The following is a 27,925-nucleotide window of genomic DNA, read 5'->3' as shown; positions in this document are numbered from 1 at the left end:
TTGTTTAATTCCAGACATTTCAAGGGAAACCTAAGTGTTGTGCGGCATGTAACATGTAGTGCAATGTCTATGAAAAATCAGCTCATCTTTCATTCAAAATAGTTTATTGCTATCATGCAGGAGTGCCAAAAAGTCTAGACCATCACAGAAGATGCAAAATTATTATTTTCTCTGTACAAATATACCGCATGTATTCATAAATAGAAGCTCAAAGTAAAGAGAAAGGGAAGAAAAACAAAACGAGGGTAAGGAGTCAAGAGCTTAAGCCGATCCACTCTTCTAACCCAATATAGGTTTCGTTACAGCAGTTGACATGCATCAACATTACAGTGCATTATACTGGGAGCAGATGGACAGACGCGCGCAGACACACACACACACACTCACTCACACAATCATTCAGATGGCATAAACCATTTACAGCTCTGTCGTGCAAAAGAGGTACAAATGACAGTTTAAAAAATTACCAGTAGGAAATTTTTTTTTTTTTTCAGCTGGTTTCTAAAATAACATTTCGACATGTCTTAAACATCCAAACCACCTGTTACATTATGAGGCTGGGGGAGGCCGACTGTCTTTCGCAGCACTTTTTGGTTGTTCGTTGATCAGGAGCACCCTAAGTCTACTGGTGTCCATACTACTTCAGTAATCATCTACAACTACGGATGCATAGTTCTGTGCTCATACAAAGCTGTCAGTATTAAAACTGGCACAGCGTTCTTAATCTGAGGATAGGAATTATCTGTAACAAATGTAAACATATCGCACTGATGATACTGTTACAGAAATAATACCCTTGGACATTCAGTGTTTGAACTCAGAATATACAGTATACATCATGTGGTTTTGGGTTCTGTGTAAAAGGGGCTCAAATGGCCAAACACACTACAAATACAAAGGCCTCTGACAGAAACGGTGATTTGGCACTTTTGACACGATTTGATAACTTGTTGAACTTCCATAAAAGGTAAATTACAACTTGAAAATTTCTATCTCATACAGAGCAAATGCTTTTGCCTTGTAGTTTAGCCCTTACCAGCGCCCATCCCTCACTGACAAACTGCTGTGAACTTTTCATTGTCCACCTGAATAATCATTAAAACAGAAACAATAAGACACCAAGAGAGCAAAAAATCCAAGCTAAACTCGCACCATGGTCATCAAATTAACATTCAGAAGAAAATGTTGGATGCCAATTCCCTTTTAGGAGGATAATCTTAAAAAGCAAGATATAATTGTTTACTTTTTTCCTAAATAGTTGAGACTAAAATATGCTTGTAAGCATTTTGTGTTTAATATCTTGTTTTTCATGGTTTATCCTGTAGGTGTACAAAGCTACACACACTTTCTCCAAGTTGTATCCCAATTTTTAAATTCAATACACAGACAGATAGGAGTCTATTGACACTGTTGTTAAGATTTTGGTAACATTTCTGCCTAAAGATAAAAGGACACCTACATCCTCGCCTCCTGGTCTGGTGAGGATACGTATAAATCCAAAGATTAATCAGTGGTGAGACTTGGCATTGTTTTAAAGATGGACATGTCAGCACAGCATTTCTTTCTCACTCTCTCATGCTCACATGCACTCAAACCTAAATATTAAAAACCCTAAAGCAAAGTGCTGCAATTCAATGGTCCTTTTGTAACTTTGTAGGGAGATTTACCTCTCGTCCAACCATCATTTGTAGACAAACTGATGTCACTCAGGTGCTCTTGGGTAAGATCCAAGGTTGTGAAATATTATTACGCCATTTTTAATCCAAACAGCACTTGATGCTTGATGAAAGTCTGAGTCACAAGTACACTAGTCCGAGCTTACTATCACTACACTTCTGTTTGAGGATCTTCTCAATATGATATTTGCTCTGCCAAGAAGAAGACAACAAAAGACAGAAAAACTTTTTTTTTACCATCAATAAAAACAAGGTACTCAGTGAAAATAAAGGAGTGCGCATTCACTTTGGATTTGTAGGCTTGATGGTTAGGTAGCAATAAAAGAAACATCAAGTGTTGTCTAAGCAGGTTAACAACAAGAACCAAGCAAACACTAAGAGCATTCGAGTATCAGTCAAACAAAAGTGAAGACATGCAAAATGTTATAGATCGTAGAACAAGAAAGAAAAACCAACTGGGAGACACATTTCCCTTTGAGACTGGCACGATTTCCTGCAGAATAAATAATACTTTACATTCCAATATACAAACCTACCCATTCCCCGCATATTCAACATTGACCAAATAAGCAGATTAAACAGCTGTTTGCTCCCACAGTCTACAGTTTCTTTCAGTAGGTGTTCTACCTACAGAAAGATATAGCGGCAACAAATTGTGCCATCATTTCACCATTAATGAACCCCAAAAACTTTGAAACTTTTTTTCAAAAACAGACTGGAGGAATACAGTCAGACAGCTCTGAAAGCCTGTAGTTCGTGTAGCCCTTATTTCTTCTGTTTCTTGAAGATCTTGAAGGTGTGTTTCTTGCGGCTGGCAGTGGAATCTGTGTCTTCTCCTGTTGAACCACTGTCCTCCTCCAGAGGGCTCTTCTTGGAGGAGAGCTGTGGGATGCGGGTGCTGCCCTTTGGCCCCACGACCCCTAGTTGCCCTCCTGTAGGTGATGGTGTGTCAGGTTCAGTGGAGTTGGGGCTGAGCGAGCGGGACGACTCTGACAGACTGTTGATCTCTCCCAAGCTGGGCGACTTCTCCATGCCGTACACCTTCTTCATGAGTATGGGACTATCAGGGTTGGGCTCGGCAAGACTGCCCTCATGAATGCGGTTCCCTCCGTTGTGGGTGTGAGCATGCAGTGAGATAGCATCCTCTGTGCGGCTGGACAGGCCGTGCATGAGAGAAGTGGGCTTGATTAGGTGGCCTTTGGAGCTGTAGGCAGACAGCCGATCACCAACTTGAGAGAGGGACAGGGAGGAGTCAGAGTCAGAGCGATTTAGGTCCCTGTGGGGGGGGGGGAAAAAAAACAAAACACAAAAGTTTAAGGGAATGAGAAAAAACAGACCCAAACAGTTTAAAGTTGAAGCCTTGCATGCTGGGAAGTATCTACACTATGCCTGCAAAGCCATGGACACGCTGGGCACAGCCTGGACACTGGAACTCCACACTTGTTAGTTGTGCAGGCAAAGAACACCAGGAACACTGAGAGAGGTTGAAAAACAGTAAATGCAAAGATTCTGTAATGCCTCATCAGGTGCAATAATGTGAAAGCAAAATGAAAATAACGATAAACTAAAATAAAAAAATAAAGGAAGAAAGCATGACAAAATGAAGAAAAGGTACCTTGGCTATAATACATGTGTTAAAAAATTGAAATGACGGCAAGTGGTGGGAAAAAAAAGAAAAGAAAAACCACGCACATGCGTTGTGTGTGGAGAATTGGAAAGAGGCGGGTACCCGAAGCTGTCGCTGCACAAGGAGTGCACTTTGGAGACATCTGAGAAGGTGAAATCAGGAATGGGGTCCATGGGCTGGAAAGTAGTGTGATATAAATGGGAGGAATGAGGGGCTACACCACCAACCACAGAGCTGGGTAAGCAGGAGGAAGAGGAGGACAGGGAATGAGGTTTTGGGCTGGAGGTACTGATGATAGAGGGATGAGACACAGCTGACGAAAGAGGGGACAGAGGGAGACACTCGAGCTGCCCAAATGACTGGCTGCGTGACTGTCTGAGGGTAGCCCTAGACCTGGATGGGTATGGGGTTCCCTCTCCCTGCTGCCCTGCCAACAGGCAACTCTCTACCAACCTCTGGGAGCCCATGGCCAGCTGGGGGTCAATGTGGCGTTGGCGCAAGGACATCATACTGGGAGCTGTGGGCACAAAACAACATTATCAACAACTACAAAATAAAATAAAATCTGACGGACAAGGGAGCTGAGTGGGGAATCAGTAGAAATGGGCACTTCCTCTTATGAAAGGGATAATTTTTTACACATTTTATGAATATTAACATCTCTGCTGCTAACACAAATACAATAACCAACTCTATCATGAAAGGTAATGTCCATTTACAACTAAGGTAAGTGACAAATCTCTATGGGGAGAAAGTAGGGGTGCACTGGGTGGTGACAAGATTAAGAGGAGGGAATAAATATGGCAAGCAGCTGAGGCAAGGTCAGGGGTGTTTATAGATGAGCACAGCACAGAGTAGTTTTTCTCTTTCAACTGCGTCTATGTGCCAATTAAAAAGTATTATAGCTTTATGTGGCTTTAAGTCAAGGGGAGAGACAGGTATGTCAGACTGAGGACTGGATTGGGGCATGAATAAATGGCCAACCAGGATATTTCCACATGAGCTGACAGTCTGAACCGATGGACCACAGGTCACTGGCTCGCCTTTCCAACAGTCGGGTGCCATCTGTAGTTGGGCCATTGAGAAACAGTGGAAGCCAAATGCCAGAAAGGTGGTGGAGGGAAAGAGGGGAGTGAGATAGGGAGTGCAATTAATGTTGATTAAAAGACTTACTCACTACTGCAGCCGCAAAGGGACTTTGCAGTACGACTTTCGCCTGCAGTTAGTAAAACCCAAACCTAATACGTTTCAAGTTTTACCATAATAATAAGTCAACTATACAGCCCATAAAAAGATGGCTACAAAGCATTATGATCATCAGAATTTTGTTGGTTTTCTTGATCGGATGACGTGCGAAGTGTGTGTTTTATGCAATGAAGTAAACAGCTTTTGTGCAGGATTTGATGGGCAGCTTTTGTATATGTTTTGTGTCTCTTATAGTCACCCTAAATAAGAATTTAATTTGGGCACTGACTGCTGATAACACATTTCCTTTGTTTGACCAAAAACAGATTCAAATGGTTTGTAGCACATATTATAGGACACAACCACTACAAATAGGTCAGCACGGAAACTTGTACTCATTAAGAAGTATATTTTTCTTAACAGTTCAATTTCCAGAGGAAAATCACAGGAATCTTCAGTCTCAATAATCGACTGAGAGTCAAGCTAACACTTTTATCAAAAATGAGAACATTTAACAAAAGGCATTCACTTGGAATGGTGTGTACAAGAACAAGACAATTATGTGAATTTACATGGTACACATTATACAAATGTAAAATAACACTCATTCAATCATTGACATGTGTGACCCTCACTACCTCCGTCACCAGGGAGGCCACAAGGACAAATTCACGTAATTGTAGCATAAAAGGTCCAAATTTTCATGTGGGCTGATTTTTGGATTTCCCCAGCAGGGTCTTGGAGTGTTTAGGGGTTCGTTTGCTAATCCCCACAGAATGGCCGACAGATTCGGATGAACTCTTACATTGCAGAGTTCCAGGCATTATATCCTCATCCAAGTCGTCCATGTCGTCAGACATGATGAAGTGCTGAGGTGTAGCTCTGCCACCCATGAAGCTGGGGTCGAGGTTGAGGGCTGAGGCCAGTGAAGGAAGGCCTGGGTTGTTGACAATGGTAAAACCTGTGAGGATCTCTATCTGCTGCCAGCGGTGAAGCCTCTCCCGCAAAGCAGCGGTCACCTCACCCAGGGCTTGTCTAAGAAAGATGGGGAGGACGTAGAAATAGAAGTGAAGAGATAAACTGACCTATTAATTATTACTGCACAAGTAAATCTGACAGGGAAAAGTCTGTTTTTTTTTTTCATCCAATGAAAATGCAGTTTTTACCAGTTTTTAAAAAAAAATTTATGAGATTGACTTACTTTGCTGCCAGTATTTTGTGGTCCACATCATCCAGGGAAGAGCTATGAGCCACATGGAAAGTCCCAAAGAGAGTGTTCCTCTTTTTCTTTATCTTCTCTGCCTGTGAAAACAAATGACCAAACACTTACCTCAGAATTATACACATGCTTTGTTACAGGAGAATCCTGTTTCCAGGTCCAACAACAGCACAGTGTGTATTGAAATAACTTTTTCATAACAGCATAATTTTCTGATAGTTTTTATCCCCACAAACAAATAAAATAATTAAGTACAGTAATAAAACCATCACAGAATCTGTGATTAAATTGTGTAAATAACTATAACATTAAAAATGTATATAATACGATTCATTTACAGGTGTTTCTATTTAATATGTTCTACAAATCATCACAGTTAATCAGTGACACAGGCCAAATGGGTTTTAATGGCCCAGTCTGAGTCAATGTTCCCAAGCTGATTTTTATTCCCACTCCACCCTGGACTGCTTTCATTTAGAGTGTATTCCATTTTTATTGAATTAAGAACTGAAATATATAGCCAACTTCTTTCAGTCAGCTCAGCCTCAAATCTTAGGTCTCTTGTGACTTTATAGAGCAGTTGCCTTGGAACATAATTCATAGATTTTAAATAGAAAGTCCTATGATCAAAGCAACAACATTAACTCCTTTTTACATGGCTTACCCCTTCTTTGGCTACCAGGAGCTGCCGTTCAGCATTTTGCTTCTTGATGTTGTAGTACTGCACTTCCACCTCGTGGGTGAGCTGCAGCCACTTCTGGAGAGACTCTGGTGGTGACCAGCTGCTCCGTGACTCCAACTCTTTCTCAGCTTTCTTCAATGCCATGCGCACCTACAGATGTCAAACATTATGTGACAAATTAACACATAAAAACAACAAACCCATAAACTTTACATTACTTAGAAACAAAGTCTTCACAATTATTATTATTATTTCATTTTTAGCGTTTTCAGATTTTTTAAAATAAGAGAATTGCAAAAGATGTTGGAAATTTGCAACCAAAGGCAATATTATGTGAAAGACAAGTCATGAATATGCTAATTTAAGTGGTGAATGGGCCCTGCCATAGAAACTCAAACATGAAACTCTTAGTGTGATGTTACAACATTGAACCTGTTTCCAATTTATCACCGTGAGAAAAAAAAAAAACTGTGACACATGTGTCTGAATTGGATCACTGTGATAGTCCTTCAAGCAAATACTCATGTGTTTTGCTTACTTGTGTGGGCTGTGCTGTGCTGTTCCTGCCAAATTCCTAATGGACAAAGACTTCAGTGGGTGTATTTATATTATAGCCAGTGTGAATCTGATAGTCCTAAACATACTGTGCAGTTGCCACCTTTAAAGTTTTGAAAACACTGCTCACTCACTTTCAGTGCTTCTCCTTTGTGCTGAAATTAAGACTTTTTTAAATTAAAAACTACAGACTCGATGTTTTTATGACATTTATCATTTTGCAAATACCTGTTCTAGCTCCTCTTCCGCGTACTTTTGGCGACTCAGCTCATTCTCTGTGCCCTCACGCAGCTCTCGCAGTCGTTGGGCCTCCTGCTTTGCTGCATTGATCTCATCCCTCAGCTTCTGCTCCAGGTTCACTTTCTCCACCTCTACTGTACGGTGCTCTTCCTGGGCGATCTGCAGCCTGAGGACAAGAAGAGGAACATGGAGAAACAATTATTTTCAACTTCAGTTTCTCTTAGAAGCAAGAAATCAGTGGCTGCTTAATAAGGCCAAATAAAGAAACATTAAGTAGGAGGTGCAAGTGTCATTCTCTGTGGACAGTCATGACGTGTGAGCATGTGAGAGCCATGTGTAGAATGCAGGACTTGCATCAGTCATGCATCACCGGAAACAATAGCTAACATGTAGAGAGCATGGTTAGTCATGGTCAGCTGCTAGGAAGCTCACAATAAACTAACATCAGAGGGAGCAGAGCCAAGAATGGGAACAGCTGTCGTTGTGTAACTTTAGAACAGTACAGTGCTCCTGTAGTGTCCAGATATGTGTTGGTTTGTGCGTAGGATATTTTTAGACCAGCCTCTTAAAACAGTCTACTTTTATAAGTCAATCATGACATAATAATTTGCGCTTAGACACAAACCGTTTTAATGTACTGTGATCTGTAAAAAGAGCAAATGCAGGAATGTAATATGAATTCTTTAAAAAAAAGTTTATAAAGTAAATAAAGAGACCGGGTGATAATACTTACAATGGAAATAAGGGCTTTAACCCAAATAGTCCTCAGTCTGGCTAATCAATCATAGGAGGTCATAACAAACAACAAAGTTCTGTTTTTAGACTCATTACAAGGCAGAAAGCAATACCATCTTTCAGTCATTAGGGAGCAGCACTCTCCTCCTGTCAGGCTAAAAACAACAGCAGAGGGAGCACAGAAGGGCAGAGAAATGAAAGTTGATCCAGACAGCTAGCTATGGAAAATGTAGCTAGTGGGTAGTCCTGCTAATGCTTTCGACCCTGACCTCTACCATTCTCTAGCTAAAGCACTGGCAGAGCTACAATCTCCAGAGAGAAGACACCAAATGCTGTTTCACCTGACCTGCATTGCAGGGCTCACGTGACCCAGACACAGTGTCTCCGCAGACTTTGCAGGAGAAGGTAAAAAACATAACAAAATTTTTTATACCATAATATTATTACATTCGTATTCACCTTATTTCCCTAAATAACATTAATTTTGGATGGAAAACTATTTTAATTTATCAAAACGTTTCATATGCAATGTTGTTGTCCTTGTTGCCAGTCCTTATTCAGGATGTCTTTCTGCACACCACACCCCAGTCCAAATGTGGGTGAATTAGCACTTCAGCTGACATGTTAAGCGGTCATGCTTAACACTATCTCCCACCAGTGTGACAAAGGCAGGGTCAAACAGTGTCATAAAAGGCACCCAGGAAATCCAGCTCTAGTCAAAGCCTCCACCCACTGTCTCCCAACAGGGAAGCCATGGTTGGGCCAGGCTACTTGATACCACCACAGGATCTGCTTGAAGGTATGGAAAGAGAGCAGCTGGCAGCAGGGATCAAGAAGAAAGGCATGGCAACAGACAGAGGACATTCCTCTCTCTCTCACCTCCTAAAAAATGTACTCTAAGAGATGCAAGTCTCTTCTTGCTAGTCACACTGACCTACAATACAACATAACATAATGTACCTCCCACAGCCACAGCACTAAAGGAATCTGATTTAGAAAAGTTTAATGCTTAACAGCAAATGTCTTAGAATCACCATCTGCTTTTGGCAGCAGATACAAAGGCTGGTTTAACTGCTTTCTGCTCAACACTGCCTTTTGATTATGACTACACCAGCTACTTTAATTCCTTAGTATAATGAATAGGCATTTCAAATTAGCATGCTTTATGAGATATATTCTTCTTTATTAGAAACCGGGCCAAGACATTTGGTGTGTTTGTCCTTTCTCTGAGCTCTTATCCACCACAGATTAGATTTAAATGTTTGCTGCAGATAAATCAAACTGTCACGATGAACCAATAGCTTTAACTTTGATGTATGAAATATGATGCAATGTCTGCACTGGTCCAGGTACTGTATGCACTGTATGCACTAACCCATACAACTAACAACTAATAAGGTATTACAAGCAGCTACGGTACGTTTAGGTACCTGAAGAGCATAATGAACAATGTCTGCACTTGCTGGAATTTAATATTTATTCAAGGCTCTCTGGTTGGTAGCAGCAGGTGTATTTTCACAACTGATCAAAGTATATAGGCAGAAAGGCAACACACAGGCTGACCTGGCTTTAAATCAAAGGAACAGAGTTTGAACCTGCTGGACCAGTCAATGGCTCTTTTAGACAGTATTCAACAGGCAAATCCCACAAAAATATTTTCCACTCCCTTATTGTACTGCTACAAAAAAGAGATACACCACATATTTATTATATAAAATGTGCATGCACAGACGCTATAACTGTGATACTACAATTAGAAAAGGAAGAATAAAGTACAAAGAAATAAAGAAGCCAAGACTGACAGAAACTCCAGTTCAGTTAGTGAAACCAAAGTCTTTTCACTCTTGTTTACTGTTCATTAGACCATGCTGCCTCATGTATCGAAAATCTGTTTGACAAACAGTCGGATGACACACAGAGCAATTCATGTGGGTAGTAAGGGAAGTAAAAAGTCTGAAAGTTCTGATGCTGACAACCGCTTGTCTATCCCTGTTCAGTGTCCCAAAGCATAAAGCTAGGAATGTTATGCAGACATTTGGCAACGCCTGTTGCTGTTCCTTACTCTGGTCAGTGAACGTGTGTGAGTCTCCCTCTGGTTTTGAATCTAACAAAACATGACATCCCCAGAGGTTACACACTTTCCATTTTGGCCGCTCCATGAACTTTCCCTTATGCTCAACCTCAGGTCAAATTCAACTCTGTTCAAATATCAAAAATTAATGGACAGATTATGAAGATTAAGAAGATGTTTTCAATGACCAACATGATGCAACATGCTCACACTGACCACTAATTGTTATTTTACAAAATATTTATTTTTTCTTTAAAAAAAAAATAAACTAAACAAAAAAAAAACTCCTAATCCTGACCCTTTGCACTTAATGATAACATATCTATGACCAGAATCCTCTTATGCTTCCTTTCAAAAGCTCAAAAAAAACGGCCCTGTATATGAGATGAAGCTGTGTTTGAGTATCCTTTAAAGGAATAAGAGGAGAAAGTGCACTCTTAAAAGCACATTCCCAGCATTCCTTAAGGTATTAAAAGGACCAAAATAGTTAAAATTGTCTTATATTCTCTCTTATTCTTCATGATACAACCAATTACTTATATGCACTTGGCTCTATTTGGGGTGCTTTATTTAAAACATCTAATTTAATCATTTAAGCCACAGTCACCTGACGCCAGACTTACACCAGGTGTGAGCAAGCACACACCACAAGAGTTTCATCAAAGGATTACCAGTAACCCAAAGCTTTGTTTATTAATGGTTAAACTGCAAGGTTCAAAGATGTCAACCATTCACTCATTTTTGGGACAGCAATTATAGAACAGAATCCATTCAAAAGATTAGAGCTGATTTAAACCTTTTATCATCCTATAGTGACACATTCGTATTTTTTCCACGTTTTTGAGGTCAGGGTGGCAAAAACACAAGTGGAGCAGCCCAAACATGTTTTTTTTTTTTTTTTTTTAATAAAAGAAGCCTGCCCCAACCACACCTGCATGATCACCAAATGCTATCAGATGTAATTCCTAAAGTGTCGTCTGAGTCAGTCAACAGAAACAGGGGGCAAGAGTACCAGGTAACAAACCACCTCAGCTAACTACTCTCCCTGTGAAGGTGCAGCAGCTCAATACCAAAATCACTGGCTGAGGCTAGCCACTTCAAATGGAAATCTTATCGTGACTCTTTGTATTTGCAGTTTATGCTTTCAATCTGTTCCCACGGCTATGATCACAGGTGAGGGCTGGGAAGACAACTGCCTGCCAATCTGACAACTAAGATTTCTCTTCACTACATCAGTATCATACAGAGTCTGTATTACTGCAGCCAGTGCTACCAACAATAATCGGTGTTTCCACTTCCCAAGTGAACAGGAAAGTGGTCTCAGACCTTAGGACCCCCTGGATATAACTGATTTAAGAAGCCTAACTGCATGTAGTGATCATATGCATCTATGGCCTCACAGCAGAAGAGATAACCATCCTCTCATGTGATTTTATGGCCATGTTTGTTAGTGAACCAACCCAGTCTCTGCACTCAACTGAACTGTGACACGCAGCAGCATTTTCACTTTATTCCTGCCTCACTCAGAAATCACTGTCATGCCTCCAGCTTGTTCAAAGAATTGCTGCAAGAATTTTAACTGGCATTAAACATCGAGACCACATCACCCCAATTTTGGCACAACTGCACTGGCTACCAGTAAGATTTAGAATTGATTTAAAAATTTTATTAATGACAATCACTAAATGGTCTAGCCCCAAGCTATAGTGCAGACCTTTTAGACTACTATGAGCCAGAACAGAGCTCAAGTAAGGCCCTTTTAGTTGTGCCACAGTCCAGGCTCAGAACAAAAGGTGTTTACTGTAAGGGGACCTGTGCTCTGGACAGCCTGCCTGAGAATATTAGGTTAGCAAAATCCATTGAGTCCTTCAAATCTCTTCTTAAAACGCACTTTTATAAACAGGCTTTTGTGTGAATTGTTTTATTTTATTTTATTCTATTGTACTTTATTTCTGTATCTTGAGGGATGAGGATTTTAATTGTATGTAAAGCACTTTGTAAACTGTTTTTAGAAAAGTGCTACATAAATAGTTCTTATTATTATTATTATTATTATTATTATTATCATTATTACTGTTTGTTAGAGCCTGTCTGCTATTGTTTACTAAAAACTGGTCTAATAAATGGAAAAGCACTCACGCCATATCCATATCAATGGCTTTGATCGTGATTGCTCAAAGCAAAGCTTGCTGCATTTATCCCAGTTTAGAAAAGCTTTTTAAATTATCCACCTACCCAAAATGCATTTGTCCTTTTGTGTTTGATTAGGTTTCCAATTAAAATGTGATCCTGTGAGGTAGAAATAACATGATCTGCAAGTAGTACAGAGTTGTCACACTGGCTTAAATACCATTCAAGGTATTCAAGAAGCACACCTTTTCCTTGATGTGATGGTCATGTGTCATAAAAGTTCATCTAATCTCATGGTTAAATGTAATTTGAATGCAATTCATGTAAGTGAAATCATTTAGACTAATTTGCTGAGTTCAATCCAATGACTCATCATCCAGTTTTCCAGTCTCTCATTACCCAGCAGTCTTTCACTTCCCTTTTTAGAACAGTGTGACTTTGTGCATGAAATCCTGTGAAAGTTATGAATGAGGTGTTACTGTGGAAATATATATAGGATTGAGAACCACTACACGCAAATTCTTACAATCAAGCACATCTTTTTTGCATAGTTAGATAACAGACTGGCAGGATTTGCTGCAGGCTGCCTCCTGCTATAGCTAATACCAGAGGAAATACGCTTTTGCCCCATAAAATCTTAACCTTAAGAATAAGAGCAGGGCACCATTTCACATACTAAAGGCTTTATAATTAGTGAGTGAGGCTGTTACTTAGCCTGTCATGTAGTTATCAAACTCAAACTTTTTAAACTCAAAAAAACAAAAGGCTGTTAAAGTCTGTCAGGATTATCTTGGTTGATTAATTAATTAATTCGTTTTACATGATTAAGTTCACTTGATCAGCAAAATGTCACATTTTTTATTTTTCATTTTTAATATTCACTAAATGTTTGAGGCTAATTACTTGCCCAGTCAACTGAGCTAGTGATTTGTGAGGAATAACTTTGTGCACAAGCACGGTAAGCAGCATGGCCAGTCCAACACTGGCTGATGTTACTTTTAAAGTGACAAAATATTATTTATCAAAACAATACCCTGACACCTTAAGTTAGCTTGAAGTCAGTTTAAAGTAGTGCAGTGGTAGTGCAAAATAAATTGTGTACAAATGTATTTTTCTGATGTCAAAAGTACTAATGTGAAGACAAAAAAAGCTGTGCCACACTCAATACTGTGTTTTATGTGGAAATACAAAACTAATGGTATGTGTGCACAATACTGTATGTGTAGAGTATAACGGTTTGTTGTGTGGGTGGTGGGAAAAACCCTCACTTCTGTTGTAGGTCATGCAGACTCTGCTCAGCTCTCTGCAGGCCCTCCAGGTCTTTCATCATCTTCTTCATGTGGTCCTTAGAGTAGCGATTCTGGATGTAGGCGAACCAGCAGCCACCCATGCCTATGACTATTGACACTACCAGCATGAAGTCCTTCAAGTGGTTGTGTCTATTCACTGTGAAAAACAGAAAAAAATAAAGAGGAGAAGGCACATTTAAGGTAAGTAATAACCATCAAAATTAAAAAGATACCAAGAAATATATCAAGGACATAAGATAAAACTGCCCAACAATGAGTAAGCTTCACAGGGATGTGGTGTGAAGCTTGTGCTTGAACATAGCCTAGCCTGCAAGTGTTGTGGAGTGACACAAATAGAAGAGTCAGTAGCGCAAGTTCAGGTTGCGGTGAGAGGGGCCTAGAGAAAAAGACCACGATAAAGCCAGCTTAACACAGCCCTATTTCAGTCTGGTAACCAATGCTAATAAATACCATGCACTGAATACCAAACAATGGCAACTAAAACATTTATGTACACATGACAAGCTATGAAACAAATCATTGTTGCTATTCCTATGAATAACTACGAATTAGGTGTGTGTATATTAAAGAATTCATAGCTAGAAAGCATCTCATTTGTAAGAAGCAACCTCTCAAGGGAGAATTTTTACCATCTTATTATTAAACCCAGAATCAAGTCTGAGTCTATTTGATGAGTCAGGAGAGCATTGCAATGCAGCAACTGACACAAAACCTGAATTTCTGCCTTGCAATCTGCACAGTGATGCAAGTTTTTTGTTGCAAAACCTGCAAAGGGGTGTGCTGGAAAGAGATAACAAAAACATGACTTGTACTTCCTGGAATGAGACAAAAAAGTAAGATTAGGCTGAAAAGTCAGTATATGGCAGTTTCTCTTTACATCAGGATGACATGCCACTTAAAAACAGTTCTTCATAACCACTTCTAACAAAGAGCCATGTCAAATCACACATGACCCATGAACCTAAATTTAATTCCACAACATACATCTCTCGTCACATGAACCCTCTGTATGGTGAAAAAGTATATCACTAAGTCTAGATCCTGTGCTAGACGATCTTTCAGGAGGGCTGTGTATATTCCCGTAGACATGCTTATAAAGCCCAGAACAAACACAGGTTCATCAGAGTCAAGGATCTTGGACCAGCTGTGCCTGCTTTTGTGTCACAGTAAGAAACCAGAACTAAGAAACAGAAAGCCCCTGCTGCTGGATACTGAGTAAGCAAGAATGGCACATAAATTACACCTCAGCTGCATCTAATTGTCCAGTATGCAGATTATTACATCTTAACCACAAAGAGCACAACCATCCAAAATCAAGTCACAATATTTAACTGAAATGCATGTGTGCTATATTTGTCTTGGCTCTGCATTGTGGCTGAGCACAGATGCTTAAAATAAATAATGAGCATGATCTGAGATAAATAAAATAATTTCCTTATGTTTAACTGTTCTCTTGCTCCATTTACTGCTCTTACAACATTATCTGTCTGAAACAGGAAGGACATTTTCCCCTCTATGAAATCTGTTACTGACACACAGTAAAGATTACATTCACTGCCTTTTAGGAAATCCACCAAGAGACCATTAAGTGACATTTAATTAACAACAAAACTGGAGATAACTGGACCCAAATGTGCTTGGGTTAATTATTCCTCAACTGTCCATTAGATTAGGATCAACCCATTGTGAGATGTGTCTTAAAATGCTGCTGCTATATACAGTCAGCCAGTCTGACCATTAGTGGGACCCAGTGGCATTGAGAGGCTGTCAAAGCCAGACACCCCTCACTGATGTCTTCCTTTGGGTGTGATTCTAACAAAACATCCACAATGACACATGTCAGACACAGACCACTACACACTATTCCCCTGTACAGTTTCTTTTCAATGCAAATGACCACTTTCTGTGAAGGTTCATTAAAATTTTTCCTCTTGCTTCACTAATGATTACATAAATCAGCTCTCATCAGCACTCCTCTTCCAAATATGCACCCTTCCACCTCACGTCTTATCCACCTTAGCTGTTCTCCAGTAAAAAAAAGATTAAGCTTTAAGTCTATGGAATTCTCTGTCCAACATTAATATTTTGCAAAGATGCAACTAACTATTATTTTCATTAGTGATTAATCTACTGGTCATTTTAACAGAATACTTTGCACATCTATTTCATAACACATGTGCATAGGAGAAGGATGAATTAATCCAAAGTAGCAAATTTTGCCTGAAGATCTAGCACCAAAACATGACTGCAAGACAGTGTGCAGGATTTTGTTTGGTACTTTGGGGTTATAAAATGTCTACAAATAGTGAAAAATTACCATTGTATTTTACCATAGCCCAAGAAAATGTATTCAGATGTTTTGTTTTATGCAACCAACAATCCAAAACATGACAATGACAAGCATTAAATCTTCACATTTGAGAAGCTGGTATTTTTGCTTGAAAAAAAAAAAAAAAAAGTTTATTAAATTGTTGATAATTAATATTCTACTGATCAACTAATCAAAATCTACTGATCATTGTAGCTCTAATATTTTGTGAAACCTGTGTAGCAAGGGTCATCAATTTCATTTGTCCAAGGTCCAGAATTTTTCTAAGCAGATAGTGTGGGGGCTGGGCTTTCAAAAAAAAAGGTCTTCATTAGTGTGAACATACTCCCTAAAAAACATGGAAAATCTATAATGATAACTCGATTAGACCAAACTAGAAAATGCTTTCAGACCTCGGCCATGGAGGCAGTGTTGAGGGACTGTTAAGTTAATGAAGTCAAGTAATACCATATACACCGATCATTAAAACAGATAACTGATTTTCATGCTGTGGCTGATCAGTGTATAAGGTGCTTTATTGCAAATATTTTGATTACCAAGTACTTTTTTGACTAATAAATAACTTATCAATATATACAGCTCCATCACTGTGTTTGCCCTAGCTGGCTCTTCTCTTCCTCCCCCACTCCAACATCTCTCTAGATCAGCTACAGCTATCCCTTCCTAACCCAGTCCTGCTGCTTTCGCTACCACAGCAGCACTGGTTGAAGCCTGGAAATATTCAATAGTCTTCTCTGTGGGGAAAAGCCAACAACAATCCTTGTACATGATCATGTTTTCATTCAGAATGCGCATGGAGAGGAGGGGCTGTCCAGACTGGTCCATTGTCAATGTGTGTGTGTCAGTACGAGGGTGTGGGTGTGAGAGAGTGAGAGAGAGAGAATGAGCGAGAGTGAGAAAGAGTGAGCAAGAGAGAGAGAGAGAGTGCGAGAGAGCGAGAGAGAGAGAGAGAGAGAGAGAGAGGCAAAGAGGGGCTGAGAAAATCAATGTTCCACAATGACATAAGATTTTATCCATTTGAAATAGTAAAAACATAAAAAATAAACAAGGAAAATTGGATGAGGTCGTCAGTGGTGATATTGTGGCAGGATCTAAATACTGGAATGCATTTTTTCCCTCTCACATTTTCTGAATTCATTAATGTTCTGCGGTCCAGATGGGGAGCTTTGGTGTGCCAGATGTGGCCCATGGGCTGCCAGTTGCCGATCACTGTTCTATACTTGTTCTAACATTTTTCTCTATATCAACTCCATAATTCTGATTTTCTAATCAGAGGAATGCAAGATATCAGTATACTGCTGTCACAAACATAATTTTCATGACAAAACTAAGTCCTTCTGGGAACACAGGATTGTCCACCAAGATTGCATGAGAAAATGTTAAATACTGCCAAGAGGCAGAACAGCTGAGACACACCCTATTCTTTGTGATGTGATGAAAAAAAAAAAAAAAAACTGAAATCTGTAGCTACAGATTTGGAGCAGTGATACCAGAGAAGCAGAGTCAGAGGATGAGTGGTGTGTTTATTTGTCTCAGCACGCAGAGGGGTGTGTCTGGAATACAGAGCAGTATGGTCTAACCCTCAGCTCACTTCCTAAAAATCCTAGAAACTGATACAGGTGTCACCAGGATTTTCCCTACATATGAAAAGGCCGTCTAAAGTCAATAAATGACTAAGTCAGTGAGTAAACGAGTGAGTGAAATAAATAAATAAAGCAAACAAAACCCGACCACAACATGTACAAGGAACCATGAGTTGATGAAAAATGAGAGCAGTAGAGAACAGTGGTCAGAACGTTGGTAGGCTGTTAACACCAAAACTCAAAACTTCCTGCAGTAATTCAGGAGAATAAATGTGAGGTGTTGAGTCAGTCATTTGGAGGATGTTTTATACCTCACTGATGACAAGTTTTATGCAAGTGAACTGGTTAGGTGAAGAGATTTCAGCAAGCCTTGAACTTCCCATACAGAATGAGCAATGTTTTTTTTTTTTTTTTAAAACAACAACTACAAAGCATTTTAGGTGCACATAACTCTGCGTAGTGCAGAATATCCTCCATATTTCTTTTGATTAACTGGAAGATTTTATACATTTATCAGGTACATTTAGATCTGTACCTTAATAAATAGTAAGAGCGGTAATGAAACTGCTAAGGGATTTGAAGTATCTAGAACATATTACTAATGCTGTATGAATGAGTATCAATCTGAGCTACAACAATAATTAAAAAAAGAATAACATCACATACTCAGGGGTGCTCCAAACAGTACGGTGTCCAAAGATTTGAGCTGCAACTTTTGCACATGGCTACGATCCAAAATCTTCAGAATAGAGAGTGTCAGAGTGGTATTCTTCACAGCAAGCCTGAGAGAGAACAGACAGTCATTTCATAAGAACAAGGAAGCAAAGGGAAGCAAAGAGTGTAATCCTTTTTGAGCCATGTGTAACGTAACCAATCAAAATAATAATCTAAAACCAACTAATCAGACTTAAAACACTACTAGATATATTAATAGTATCTAATAGTGAATTAATTATGCTTTTTGACAGATGTACAAACTGGATTTTTTAAATTAAAGCCAAACAAAAAAGGGGAATTAAAATAAATCTTGACTTATAAAGAGTGTGATCTAAATGGTTTTTAATAGCTAGAACTAAAAAAAAAAAAGGTTGCAGGTTAACACCATTCCCACATTGCACATCTCAGTTGACATGAGTAAACGTTGAGGCTCAAGTTCCATCACTTTCATCCAGTATTCAATTTTTCTTTCTTAGTCTTACCAGTCCCACATAAAGTAATCACTTACCTTGGCATGGCGCTTCCATTGAAATTCATCTTGCGAAATGCATCCACATATTGTGGCAGCTCCACATAGGTGATGACCCACTCCACCACCTCATCCACTGTCCAATTATACACTGAGGGGAAAAAGGAAAAAAACAGAACATACAGTCAGTGCTCATTGATTCCCATTCATCTAATCCTTGTAGAATTCAATACTGATAAGGTTACATGGCTCCAGTATATCACATACAGTGCAGTGAGGCAGTGAGAAAGTATTAGATAGGTTTTTCATTGTTTTGCTGTCTTCCCACAAATAAGTTTTGGAGTAAAACAAGGGCTGTGGCTCAAGAGCTGACTTTCATCTTTAATAGTGTTTGAAGATGTTCAGATTTCTTTTCAGTGAACAGTATTGTTGTAGACCTGTAAGTTTTTTTTAGCACCATGATCCTCATTTTATAACAGCAGTCATCCTAAACAATTACAAAATACAGTTAAGATGTTTTTTCTTCGGGCCAAGCAGTCGGTCAGATGACCTCAGTCTAACTGATCATGTGTGTCACTTGCCTAAGGACCAACTGAGGGCAAAAATTCCTTGAAACCAGCAAGAACTGAGGATGGCTGAAGTACAGGCCAAACAGAGCCTCACCAGTGACGATACTGTGTCGTGGACACTAGTCAGTAAGAGTTAAAAAAATTGCAACCAAATATTAAATGCAAAGTGAGCACTTATCTCATAGGAACTCAATGTACAGAGCCAAAACGACAACAATGTGTCACTATCACAACACTCTTAGACACATCACACATATCATATGACCATGTGCATCTGTATCCTAAATGATCTATGGGGTATCCTATGGATTTAAAAAACATTGGCTTGCCCACAGTATTAACTGGGAATGGGACATTCACTCCCCCAGCTACTGGCAGGAAGTCCACAGTGTGGGTTGTCTGTGTTAATGTGTTGCTCTCTTGAACAAAAACCCAGTTTCCCAGCTCAAACCCTCCAGAGCCTTATCAAGAAACTGCAATGCAGGGGAAGTTGGTAGTACGACCAAAAAGAAAAACAGGGGTGAAAAGAAGCCAGAGGAAACAGTGTGAAAAAACAAGTTCCAGATACAGCACAGCTCATGAAAAGTGCTCTCAAGGCATGCACGATAGCTCAGCCAAACAGATAGGCAGAAGGAGGTGAGAGTTTGAATCTGTCAACACAATGTTTGCATACAATGATGTCTGCTCTGCCACTGGCTGGAACTGATAAGTAGATGGCACTTTGCTTGACATGGCATCTGATCAACGGCCTTGCTCCTTTGTTGGGTGATTGAGAAAGTCAAGCAGTCTTTCTGTCTGATCCACACACAGTCAAAGTGAAATACATAACTGATTTGCTGGCAATCTGAAATAGTGCAGTTCTTTGGGGCTGGCAATCATAGTCACAAGAAGTGTTTCATTAAAATGAAAAACAATCATCAGTCCAGTTTGAACTAGTCAAGTCTAGTATTGACAGAGTGTATCAATTCAGAACAAAGTGTGGAATACAAGATTCACAGTTTATAATCAGACTTAAATACAGTGAATTTCTGAAAGAAAGGCCTGTTTGTTTGTGTGGTCTCTGCAGGCCTTCAAGGGAAAAAACAAGGCTTTACAGCAGTACCTTCAGAGCCCTTCCATGCGTTCCACAAGTCCTCCACACTGATAAACTGGTCATCCCCATGGAAGCTGTTATGTTTGGCCTTGGGGTCATGGTAGTTTAGATCTTCTCTCAGGAACTGCAGGATGACAAGGACATTTGTAGTGGTTACAAAGAATATCTCTAGTACAAGTGTTAACTGACAAAAGTAACAATCACACTTTCTTAGAAAACTGCAATTTTTTCTATTTCTGTTACTAAAAACCTGAGCATAAAGAACTTTAGTGCAGAATTTGAATGTACCAGTGAAATGTTTTTGTAGTTCTTTCTTCAAATCCAGGAATTTGATATTGTCATATCACAGCTTACATATTAAACAACACAGACATGCTGACTCATCATGGGGTTGGCTGAATAAAATGTATGAACAGGTGGAGGACAAAGACTACATTTTCAAATGGTGTTGGAAATTTGCTGTTGAGGAGTTTGCATTTATTATGAGCACTGTGACCTGTTTCACCACTTTATGGGCTTTATGACCTCCATAAAAGAAGAAAACACAGTTCTTGTGGCTTATGTGTGCATTTGCTTGACTCACTGTGAAAGGAACATAAGTAACTATAAATATCTCAGACACACATGACCTGAAAAATTACTAACATTTTCCACTCATTATTTAATGGTCTGGAACAGCACAGAACTTCCTCCGCACTTGTGTTAATAGTTATTCTGCGTTACACAAAACATGTGCTGATCACCATTAACTGAGAGCCACACTGTGACGTTATGAAAAACCAACAGAGCTGAAAAAACTCAAATGGGATAGGTTTAGTGAGCACTGTAGAGGTTTTTGATAAGACCTTCTAAAAAGATTCCTTGAGTCCCGACTCCATACACTGTTGCAAAAACCCAACCATCAACCATGACCTTAATCAAATCTGTGATGACAGTCCCCTGGTTGAACATTTATAAAATTTCCAAAAATAAAAATATTAGAATTTTCCAAATTGTTATAGGTAATCAAAACAATATAAAATTCTCTGGAAGACATTCAGTATTTCTGTTTGAAAATGAGAACTCTGCATATTGCTCACAAGAAACAATGGCACATCGTACCAAAATTTATGGCTCTCTGGATTCCATTCTCGCCCCCATTGAAGTGGTAGTAGTCAACTACTTGCCAGAGGAGCCACACCACTCATTGCCCACTATATCGTAGGCTAACTCAGTCACTGTGTTTTTAAAAACAAACCCTACACAACATCTTGCACTCCCACAAAAGCCATCTCATGCATCATGGGTGGAAGACAGTAATAAGTCATGATGCCTTTCTTTCTTGATAGATTTATGTGGGAGGATTTCACTACAGGGTAGAGAGATGGTCTGTATTGCAGGTGAAATATCACACTCCTGAAAATATATTCACTGGAAAAATTAGCAGGACATGTATAATGCTGTCAAGACCAGATGGAGACTTTGATCTTGGTTATAAAGAAATCAACCATCATCTTTATTTAATCACTGTATGATAACAGGAAGCAGGGCTACAGTCTTTAAGTGCTCCTAATCGTTTGGAGCTTTCTATTTCTCGGCTCACAGCCACCACATATACGAGTGTTCACTGTATTGCACTTGATTCTTTGCCTTAGGGGTAGTTGCATGCCAAGTGCCTCTTCTAAAAGCAGAGACGGGTGCAGTGATGACGTTGCTTGCTTTGGTCTGGCATGAACCACATGCCACAGACTGAACCAAATTGAAATGAGCCTGTAGAGGAGGCCTCCTCAAGGCCACAACTTGTAGTTTAGACTAGAGCTCGGGACGCAAACTCAGTGGACAACAGGTAGTGTAACTGCATTGAAAAGAGAAGCAGCACAACACTATTTTTATGCATTTAAAAAAATACAAACACCATAGTCTGAGTAAAGGTTCAGATCTCCAGCTGCTCAGAGCAATTAATGGATGCTACAGGGGCTATGATTAACTGACCATCTCAGCAGCAAATCCCATGACAAGTCAGATGACAGAGGATTACAACAATGATACTTGTAAGCTTCTTCAGACTGTATGAAAACCATCTCTATGATTGTATCCCTTTCAATAGAGCATCAGTTTTTGTTAATGCTGAATTTTTAGGCTGGTACTTACGCCGTCTGTCTCTACCACATCTACATTGCCGTTTGCGTCATCATCCATCTGCTTGTGGATACTACGGATAGCCTCGAAGCTGAGAAGAGCATTCTCATCCTTGCACAGGGGCTCATCGATGCGACAAAAATCTGGTGGAGAAACAGTCATACCAAGAAGGTGTTAAGGCAACTTTGAAACTCATGGGTCAAGATAGAATTATCAGTATTTTTTTTGTGAAAAAAGGATAAATAGATTATGCTTTGTTGCAAAAACGTATAATCACGAAATACTGTTACTATAACAACTACAACAGCTTCTAATCCTATGTCAACTACTACCATTACTACTACTTCAAGAGGATTAGACAAGACTGATCTGACAAGACAAGATCTGCAAGACTATTTTTTAAACACCGAATGAAAAAAAAGAAAAAAGAAAGAATATTAGATTGAGAATGAGTTCCTATTGTATGCAATTATTCATAACTACTCAAAATTCCTTTACATATAATTTTGCTTTAATTTCAGTGACCTTAAAAACTTGATCCAAAGTCTTTGAAACTTCCTGGAGTTTATTGCTGTATTATTTTTCCTCAAACCAAAGCATTTTTCTTAAAGAAATACTGTTTAGTGTGTTTGAATGGAATCCTAGTCATGGTCATTCCTGTTGCCACGGGGAGTTGAAACTTATATTCTTAAATTTCAACACCAAACATGCAATTCTAGCAATGTCAGAATTATTCAAAGACAATGTTATTCAATTCGAAATAAAAATAGCAAGCCCTATAAAGACAGGGTTTTTATGCACATGTACACAATTCAAGCATTGAGGAGAGCAGGAGGGTGTCAGCTCATTGCAACAATAACTCTCTTAATTTCCACTAATGCTGTGATGACCACAAAGGTTCATGGCTTTTATCCTTGTGTGTTTTTTCCAGAAAAAAATCAGGATACAAATTCGCCTGTTGGATTTCCCTCACTCAGCCTCTCTCTTGCTAAGATAACTGAACTGAAAAATTCCTTGGCTGCAAACAAAGCCTTGTTTATATAAGACCTTTCACTCAATGTGGGGATGGTACCAAGAAGCCAGATACCATGACCGCTGGACCTACTGTGTGGACCAAAGGCCATGTTCCAAGGTGAATTAGTTTTTAGTAATTATGGGCTTAAATTTGTATTTATTTATTTTTTTTACTCTATCACCAATTTGGATTTCATAGTTATGTTTAATGTCAGAAAACCTAGGTTTAAATATTACTTACATTTTAACTATATTCAGCATTTTTTACAGTCAGGCCTCAGTTACAATTAATTGTAGATAAATCAATAACAGAAACTTATGCTTCTACAAAAAATAATTATGACTCTAGTGCACCATGTCTGCCCTCTGTGTTTCGTCTCCTTCCTGAGGGATTAGAAATTGTCTGCCATAGATCAGAGATAATGTCACCACTCCCACTAAGAGGAAACCTTGTTTGGCATGTACTGCAGAAGCTGTCAGGAGCTGTGTGAAAGGGCATGGGCATATGACAGTTAACTGTTTACTTTAATTAAAAGCAGTGTGGCTGAAGTGAACTCACAATAACACCACCCCTGAATCCTTCAGAAGCACATATTTTATTCAATTCATTTTAAATCTGTCTTATATAACCTCTTTTTTCTATGTGCTGCTACTGTCTTAGCCTGGACACTACTGTGACCTTTTCCTGGTTAAATAAAGTTATATAAGAATATGTCAAACACAGTATGCTTTATTGTGTATTTCATTGCAATATACCCACAAAAGGAGAAGGCGAGAGTTAAGGGGGAGGCTGGCTTTGTTCTGCAACATGAGAGGATGGTGTGCACTTCCTAACCGGATGTCAGCTTGGTTTTTAGTAACTACGAGCTGCTACCTTAAATATTGGACAGACGTTTTCTAATCACAGCACCAAGGTTTCATTGTATAAAATCCTTGTTTCTACTTTGTTCTGGTTTTCTAGTAGATGAATACTTTGTGGTTAAACACAGTAGACCTTGCTTTTCATGTTGCCTGCATCATACTCACAACAATATGGTGTAGCAGTAGACAAAATCAAACTCACACTCTTTCATAAATGGCCGAGCTCAGGTCCATATATCTCAACTGATACTGCTTCGCCATTCACCCACACAATAGTGTATTATCAGTTTCAGGCGTGTGGTTTGTATTGTGCTGACATTTACAGCGTAATTCCCCCCCTCCCACTGATCAACTCGTCATTTCAATCCATGCTTTTTTTATTCCCAGAGCCACATGTTATGACAGGTTGGCTTAGTAGCTAGTGAGACAAAGCAGAAAGTAAAACATGTCTCAGATTAATCTCTGCAACAGTTACTGTGTGTCTATGAATGGTTTTGTAACTTGTATTTCTCTATGCGAAACCTCTAAACCAAAACTAGGAAGGATGGATGCACAACCAGAACTTCCGCATAGTAAAAAGTTAATTTTTGAGCCACACTATGCAAGCACTGTAGCTTCAGAGAACCTGCATTTCAGCTTCAGGGAACTTGCAAAGCCACATACCAAAAAGGCAATTAGTCTCTCACACACACTCACTTGTACACATTCACCATGTTAAACAAAGAGTGACAGTTACCCTAGTGAAAGCCTACCACCTGCAACACTCTCATACACTCAACCTGGCCCTCTTTCTCATTTGGTTTGCAAACCTCCGGAGACACAAGATAAGATATTTACATACCAGTCAGCCTGCCTTATTTAAGAGCGAAAGTTACGCAAGTCATTCTGTTGGCTGCATGTAGATGAAGAACACATTCCTCAATTTGCCACTTCATAACTGCAGCAGTTACTATGTCCTACTGCCATTCAACACACCTGTAAAGCTCTGAAAATCACAGTGAAAAATAAATTCTTTACCACACTCGTAGTGGCTTCTTGTGATTATTGCAACATGCTTTAGTAAAACTGCTTCAACTGCAAAATGTGTTGAGCAACTTGGACAATGTCTCAGCAGTTCCTGTTGAACCACACTGTTCAGCAGTACCAACAATAGATCACAATCAAGAAAGTTCACAATACTGGGTCTGTGCCTGGTTGTAGCTAGCAGTATAGTGCATAATGTGAAGTTAGTCACATTACTGCAAAATGTAAATTTTCAGCAACATTTATTACTTTTGTAAACAGATACATATTCTTACACTAGTACACTTTTAAACTTCCTCAGTTGTAGGAGCTGGCTCACACTTTCCCATATAGATTCAGGTTTTATAGTTCACAGACAGTTTGGAAGCTCAAGACATGCTTCACAGATGCAACAATTGTGATTTCATGCAGTGATTTCATTCATGTGAAATCGCTGCATGGGTTGAGGCAAGAGATTATCACAGTGATAATATGCTACACTAGGAAATTCACTCAATATGTTTGTGCTTTAAATTAAAGCTTAATTTGAAAAATTTGCAGTACAGTAGAGGAGGGGCACACTGTTATGACCCACGCTGGCTTTAACATGGTAACATTAGGTCAGGTAATCCAGAATTTTGGTGACACACGTGATGAGCACAAATCTAAGATATAAGTGTCTATACTACCTCATTCTTTCATCCTCAATAGTACTGTGCAGTCTTTAATTAAATTTAGGCCAGCTTTATTAAAAATACACAAATATAAAGTAATAAATAATAACAATTTATGTTATGTGTAGTAAAGCCAAATCTTAACATCTTGACTATTTCTCTCTTATTCAGATACTTAAACCCCTGCTCATGTGCTTCACTAACCATTAGATTAATTATCTTCTGTTTGAATAGGTGGCTTGATCTAAGTTGGAGGACAGGGCTTAATGCTGAATGCCAGCTGGACTATTCTCAGCATGGCTACATTTAGTGACAGCGCTATCACAACGATGTGGCACCAACAGTAATACTCTTAACTGCAAATCTATAGCGTTTCAGTTTGACAGGTGGATGAAAATAAACTTTTAAAATGCAACGACACATTGATGCCATGATTGATTTACTCACCTGACACCCCGTTTTCAACAATCTGACTGTCCGGTGTGGATGAACTTGATTTGTCAGCCCAACTTTCTCCAAGGAGGCAAAAGCAAAATATCCACAAGGTCACAAATTTGTTGAACTCCATGACTGGTGTATACTGGAAAGAGAAGAGAAGAGAGAAATGTTGATATTTTTACCATAACGATTTAGTAGTGTTTCTGTCTTGGTTAATCGATTAATCATCGCTCATGATTAAAAATGAAGTTGCTGCTTCGTCTCGTGAAACATTTGACATCTCAGCAAGACAAGATCACACCAAGAAATACGGCCAGTTACATAAAGATCTCCTGCAGCAAACGCAGACACATGCTATCACTTCTCAGGGGTGCTTCTTCTTCCTGAATGAATCAACGTCCACAGTCGTTAGCTTGCTAACGCCTGGCTTTTTAGCTTAGGAAGCCTCTAAACCCCATGTTATCAGTCTAGCTGCGCTGTGCTGTGCTGTGCTTTGGGCTTCTTGGCGGAAAACACATGTCACTTCAGAGAAAAATATAATAAGATTATGAAAAGTAACAGCAGCCTGGTTTATCTGCGTCTGCTGGTGGCTGGATGTCTCACAAGCCCCGGCTAGCTAGCTGACCATCTCGGCTAACTAGGAAATGAAGTAAGATATCCTAACAAAGAGGGAGTAACATTAAAGAGCCCATCTAAGAAAACATTCCCATTAACCCCTTCGTGTTTTTTTTTTTTTTTGTTTTTTTTTTTTTAGTTAGTTAATGTCGGTGTCGGCTTGTATTTTCTACAGACGTACGTTAGCTACCGTTGACGTCTAGCTAAACGCAAGTCAGACAAGGGACGTTAACACAACAGCAACTGTAGTTTTTAGCTAGGCGAGATGATGGTGTTATTACTGTAATGCTGAATAACAAAATTAAAATAAAGTTAACCTGTCATGAATCAGAGCAGCCAGCAGATGTGTCGTTTCAGCTCTGTGTTAACATTGCGGCAGATGCCTGGTTCCCCGGAGCTGAAGCACAGCGAACTCCACCTCCTGGTCTCTTTCCCCGCGGCCGAGAGACTGAACCGAAAAAGCCGCAGAATGTGGACAGACGCTGGGCTCGTCTTCTTCTGCACCACCGAGCCCCTGGTTACCTTCAGCAAGTGTCGCCCCCCACCGTCTGGGTGGTAAACCGGATATCACATTTAAGCAAATTGCTGAAGTGTGCCGTCTAGTGGAAAATCTAAGACATCACACCGTAACACCTGCAGGTAAAATTTCAAACAAATTGTTACAATATGGAGGCCACTTGTCACAGTGGCCTACATATTTTTATGATGAGGTATGCAATGCCAAGGTGGATGATACAGATAAAACTAAAGGCATTTGGGAAGCTGATTTGGGATCTACAATGTGACCATCACATTCTTGTTATAGCCTGCAAATCTGGCAAATCTGCTTGAAAAAGGAAGTTTCAAAATATTACACTGGCTCCAAATCTTCTTCAAAGCTCATGAAGCCAGGCATAGAATAATCACAAATGTCATTCAATGATTAATATTCAAAATTTGTAATAAATGTCATATTACAGTTGAGTCCTTTCCTTGTTTGTGGGACTGTCCTCATATACAGCAGCTCTGCTCTG

At 39.4% G+C, this 27,925-nt stretch overlaps 1 protein-coding gene across 5 annotated transcripts; it reads right to left on the bottom strand.

The window, feature by feature from the left end:
* Positions 1–87: 87 nt before the first annotated feature.
* On the bottom strand, positions 88–27,412 carry stim1a (stromal interaction molecule 1a). Of its 5 annotated transcripts, none has more exons than XM_071496291.1 (14): positions 27,230–27,370; positions 26,307–26,439; positions 22,321–22,451; positions 20,200–20,314; positions 18,568–18,679; positions 18,009–18,124; positions 13,389–13,566; positions 7,173–7,350; positions 6,372–6,539; positions 5,690–5,790; positions 5,294–5,523; positions 4,288–4,368; positions 3,406–3,820; positions 88–2,952 (listed from the first exon to the last, which is right to left on the bottom strand). In XM_071496291.1, the coding sequence occupies exons 2-14, from the start codon at positions 26,425–26,427 to the stop codon at positions 2,442–2,444; spliced, it is 2,457 nt and encodes an 818-aa protein (XP_071352392.1). In that variant the 5' UTR covers positions 26,428–26,439; positions 27,230–27,370; the 3' UTR covers positions 88–2,441. The 5 variants fall into 5 exon arrangements, with proteins under 5 accessions (XP_071352392.1, XP_071352394.1, XP_071352395.1 ...); XM_071496293.1 differs by having other exon boundaries at positions 3,757–3,820; XM_071496294.1 differs by lacking the exon at positions 4,288–4,368 and having other exon boundaries at positions 3,757–3,820; positions 27,230–27,412.
* Positions 27,413–27,925: the final 513 nt, after the last annotated feature.

This window comes from Trachinotus anak, unplaced genomic scaffold, assembly GCF_046630095.1.
Source record: "Trachinotus anak isolate AG129_WGS33_773 ecotype Australia unplaced genomic scaffold, CSIRO_AGI_Tana_v1 ptg000014l, whole genome shotgun sequence".
NCBI lineage: Eukaryota > Metazoa > Chordata > Actinopteri > Carangiformes > Carangidae > Trachinotus > Trachinotus anak.
Note: the sequence above shows the minus strand (reverse complement) of the source record. Positions and strands in the feature narration are given on the sequence as shown.

Excerpts from the sequence above, each read along its gene's own strand:
- stim1a (XM_071496291.1), bottom strand. The coding sequence starts at position 26,427 with ATGGAGTTCAACAAATTTGTGACCTTGTGGATATTTTGCTTTTGCCTC. Across the intron at positions 20,315-22,320 it reads ATGTGGTAGAGACAGACGGC|TTCCTGAGAGAAGATCTAAA; the intron begins GTAAGTACCAGC and ends GTCATCCTGCAG. Across the intron at positions 5,791-6,371 it reads TCCTGGTAGCCAAAGAAGGG|GCAGAGAAGATAAAGAAAAA; the intron begins GTAAGCCATGTA and ends TTGTTTTCACAG.